At 44.7% G+C, this 4,365-nt stretch overlaps 1 protein-coding gene across 10 annotated transcripts in view; it reads right to left on the bottom strand.

The window, feature by feature from the left end:
* Positions 1-1,306: 1,306 nt before the first annotated feature.
* Positions 1,307-4,365, bottom strand: part of ephb3b (eph receptor B3b) — a 106,654-nt gene continuing 103,595 nt past the window's right edge. For 8 of the 10 annotated variants that reach the window (XM_031822333.1, XM_031822340.1, XM_031822336.1 and 5 more), the window contains one exon: positions 1,307-3,266. In XM_031822333.1, coding sequence (XP_031678193.1) covers positions 3,158-3,266 — 109 coding nt within the window. In that variant the 3' untranslated portion in view covers positions 1,307-3,157. The remainder of the gene's footprint in view (positions 3,267-4,365) is intronic. The other 2 variants (XM_031822337.1, XM_031822339.1) reach the window with 2 other exon arrangements.

The raw sequence follows: 4,365 nt of genomic DNA, 5'->3' as shown, positions 1-4,365 counted from the left end.
CTACTTCTCCCTTCCTCACTCTCTCTCTTTTTCTATTCCTCTTCAATCCCTCACTGTCTGCTCTCTCTCTCTCTCTGCACTCTCTCTCTTTTTCTATTCCTCTTCAATCCCTCGCTGTCTGCTCTCTCTCTCTCTCTGCACTATCTATCTATCTATCTATCTATCTATCTATCTATCTATCTATCTATCTATCTATCTATCTATCTATCTATCTATCTATCTATCTATCTATCTATCTATCTATCTATCTATCTATCTATCTATCTATCTATCTATCTATCTATCTATCTATCTATCTATCTATCTATCTATCTATCTATCTATCTATCTATCTATCTATCTACTCTTGGGCCAATCTGCTCTCGCTCTCTATCTGCTCTCTCTCTCTCTCTCGCTCTGCTCTCTCTCTATCTGCTCTCTCTCTCGCTATGCTATCTCTCTCAATCTACTCTCTCTATCTGCTCTCTCTCTCTAGATCTGCTCTCTCTCTCAATCTACTCTCTCTATCTGCTCTCTCTCTCTAGATCTGCTCTCTATCTATCTGCTCTCTCTATCTAGCTGCTCTCTCTCTAGCTGCTCTCTCTCTCTCCATCTGCTCTCTCTCTCTCCATCTGCTCTCTCTCTCCATCTGCTCTCTCCGTCTATCTGCTCTCTATCTATCTGCTCCCTCTACCTGCTCTCTATCTATCTGCTCCCTCTACCTGCTCTCTATCTATCTGCTCTCTCCTTCTATCTGCTCTCTATCTATCTGATCTCTTGCTCTCTCTCTCTATCTGCACTCTATCTGCTCTCTCTGTTTTCTCTATCCACTCTCTCTATCTGCTCTCTCTCTGATTTCTCTATCCACTCTCTCTATCTGCTCTCTCTGATTTCTCTATCCGCTCTCTCTACATCTGCTCTCTCTATCTGTTCTCTCTCTACATCTGCTCTCTCTATATATCTGCTCTCTCACTCTGTCATCTCTCTACATCTGCTCTCTCTACATCTGCTCTCTATCTGCTTTCTCCATCTATCTGCTCTCACTATCTATCTGCTCTCTCTATCTGCTCTCTCTAAATAGTCTCTCTCTATCTGCTCTCTCCAAATAGTCTCTCTGTATCTGCTCTCTCCAAATAGTCTCTCTGTATCTGCTCTCTCTAAATAGTCTCTCTCTATCTGCTCTCTCCAAATAGTCTGTCTGTATCTGCTCTCTCTAAATAGTCTCTCTCTATCTGCTCTCTCTAAATAGTCTCTCTCTATCTGCTCATTTCACTTGGAATCAAATTATCAATCTCACAATAACACTTTCCCAGTTGATCAAACTCCATTTTGTTTTCATGTTATTTATCTTATTTTTGTTACAAAACATGTACAGGCTGTTTAGAACAACAACAAAAATACAATATCCAATTTTATATGCTTTTTTTTTTTATAATCATTAATTCATTTCCTCTTGGAACTTCTGTTTCCTCTTCATCATTCTTTTGAATAAAGTCCACAGTTCAAATGGCCTGTTGTCAAAGTGGGGAGAGAAATAAATACAGTGGGTGGAAGTAGAGAAATTTAACTCGAGTTTTTTTGGATTAATTTAACATCCAGAAAAATGTAAAAAGAAAGTTACGTGTGTCTGCTCTATTGTGGATGCATATAGTGTATATTTCCAAACATTTTGTATTTAATAAAATAAAAACATTAACAGTTTGTCCACAGAATAAAGCGTAACTGTTTCCGATATATAATTGTTGCTCCTTGTCACTGTTCAGTTCATGCGCTAATTCTCCACAGTGGGGATATAGCTGAAGCTGCATTGTACATTATGTGTGTGTAACTTGTTACACTCTCGCATTCATAAACACACACACACACACACACACACACACACACACACACACACACACACAAAAGGCCGGTCGGTCAGGTATGTTGCCACAGTCCTCGCCTAGCTCCCCGACATCAAAGTGTCCAACAGGAAGTACTATACTCTGACCAGCCAACAGGAAGTACTAAACTCTGACCAGCCCAAACAGGAAGTACTAAACTCTGACCAGCCCAAACAGGAAGTACTAAACTCTGACCAGCCCAAACAGGAAGTACTATCTTGAAACACAAACCCCAATAACTATAGAACAGAAAATGTAAATGGAGAGCTGATAAAAACAAATAGACAACATTTATCATAGTAGGACAGACACAGTTGATGAGGCATATGAGCCAATGTTCTCCCCTACGTCTTAGAAAGAGGTCGGTCGGAGACTTTTGGGGCCAAACTAGCGCAGCCATCTCAGATGCTCTCATTTGACCTCTGGTGATCTTCTTATTTTTCACCCTTTACACTTCTCCTCCACGTCCTTCTCAGTGGCCTTGTGCATAATAGTACACCTTCAATATGAAGATGGGGAATAACACACACACACACACACAGACACACACAGACACACACACACATACACACACACACACACACACACACACACACACAGACACACACACACACACACACAGACACACACACACACAGACACACACTAAAACAAGTTGTAGCATGGGAGGGACTTCATCTATCGTGTCCAAACACTTCATTTTTTTGTGTGCGAACGCTTGTTCACTTTTTCAGCTTTTTTTCCGGTATTTTATACTCAAACAGTGTTCGTCCACTTCCAACTTTCATGTCCGTCAGGGGGGCTGTCCGACAGATGTTAGGGTCAAGGTTCAAGGTTCAAGGAGATGGGTTTTCACAGGAGGATGACCAAGTTCAGGATACAAGGAGATGGGTTGGGTGGAGGGGTTGAGTCCCAGCCATCCTCACGAAAACACACGCGCGCATGCAAACGATCACCCCACACTGGACCAAGTGAGGCACGCATGGGATTATGGGTTCCGTTTCTTCTCTTTAGAAACGTTTTTTTTTTTAATACAAAAATCATTCAGCTAAATCTTGTCAAAACGTGGGACTAATAACATAGAACACAACAGGAAACAGGCGCGGAAGACAGAAGAAGAAGAAACAACGTCTAGTCCCTTCGAGGCACTGCAAGCCAGGTTTGTCTTCATCTGATTGGCTGAGATGGTCAGGCAGCTAGGGTTTCCCATTGGCTCTCTCTCTCTATCTCTCTCTCTCTCTCTCTCTCTCTGGCACAGTTCCCTCTCCTTCCTGTCCTGTCTCTCTGGTTGGTCCATCTCAGACCTGGACAGGCAGTGTTTGGTTCATCTGTAGTCTCATGTCCTGAATGCTGCCTAGAATCTTCTTCTGGTGGCCTGCCAGTGTCACTCCTATCCGAAGAAGATCTCTGAGTGGAGTAAAGAAGAAAGAGAGAGGGAGAGGTGGGTCAGACATAAACAGTAATAGAATCATACATCATAGTCTTGAAGATGTATACTGTATCAAACATTAAGACATGGGCTTCCCAAAATGTTTACATTAGAGGACATACAGTTGGACACTGTGGGAACAGTGTCAGATTAACAGGCCTCTGTGTACACTAAATACAATGACTTCCTAAGATCATGCAACAAAATGGTGACACTCCTCAGTGTACCGATACCTGTAACATACTTTAATATCCTGGCAGGTGGGCGAGAGGGGGGCAGTGGTAATGGGGAGGGGAGGTTAATGTTTAAACAGTGATTTCCGCTACTGTGGGCCAACACTAAAACCTGTCTACCAGACAACCAGCCAGACATTCAGCCAGACAGCCAGCCGGTAAGCCAGACAGCCAGCCAGTCAGCCAGTTATTAATAAGGAACCAAGCAGAGGAAGTCCTTCATCAGTCATTCCTGCAGCAGACAGTCAGTCGGCGAGTCAACCAGTCTGTCGGCGAGTCACCCAGTCTGTCGGCGAGTCAACAAGTCTGTCGGCGAGTCAACCACTCTGTCGGCGAGTCAACCACTCTGTCGGCGAGTCAACCACTCAGTCGGTGAATCAACAAGTCTGTCGGCGAGTCAACCACTCAGTCGGTGAGTCAACAAGTCTGTCGGCGAGTCAACCACTCTGTCGGCGAGTCAACCACTCTGTCGCCGAGTCAACCAGTCTGTTGGCGAGTCAACCAGTCAGTCGGCGAGTCAACCAGTCAGTCGGCGAGTCACCCACTCTGTCGGCAAGTCAACTAGTCATTCGGCGAGTCAACCAATCTGTCAGCGAGTCAACCACTCAGTCGGCGAGTCAACCAGTCTGTCGACGAGTCAACCAGTCTGTCGGCGAGTCAACCACTCAGTCGGTGAGTCAACAAGTCTGTCGGCGAGTCAACCACTCTGTCGGCGAGTCAACCACTCTGTCGCCGAGTCAACCAGTCTGTTGGCGAGTCAACCAGTCAGTCGGCGAGTCAACCAGTCAGTCGGCGAGTCACCCACTCTGTCGGCAAGTCAACTAGTCATTCGGCGAGTCAACCA

This window comes from Oncorhynchus kisutch, linkage group LG4 (assembly GCF_002021735.2).
Source record: "Oncorhynchus kisutch isolate 150728-3 linkage group LG4, Okis_V2, whole genome shotgun sequence".
Classification (NCBI taxonomy): domain Eukaryota; kingdom Metazoa; phylum Chordata; class Actinopteri; order Salmoniformes; family Salmonidae; genus Oncorhynchus; species Oncorhynchus kisutch.
This window is presented reverse-complemented; position numbering and strand designations above follow the sequence as displayed.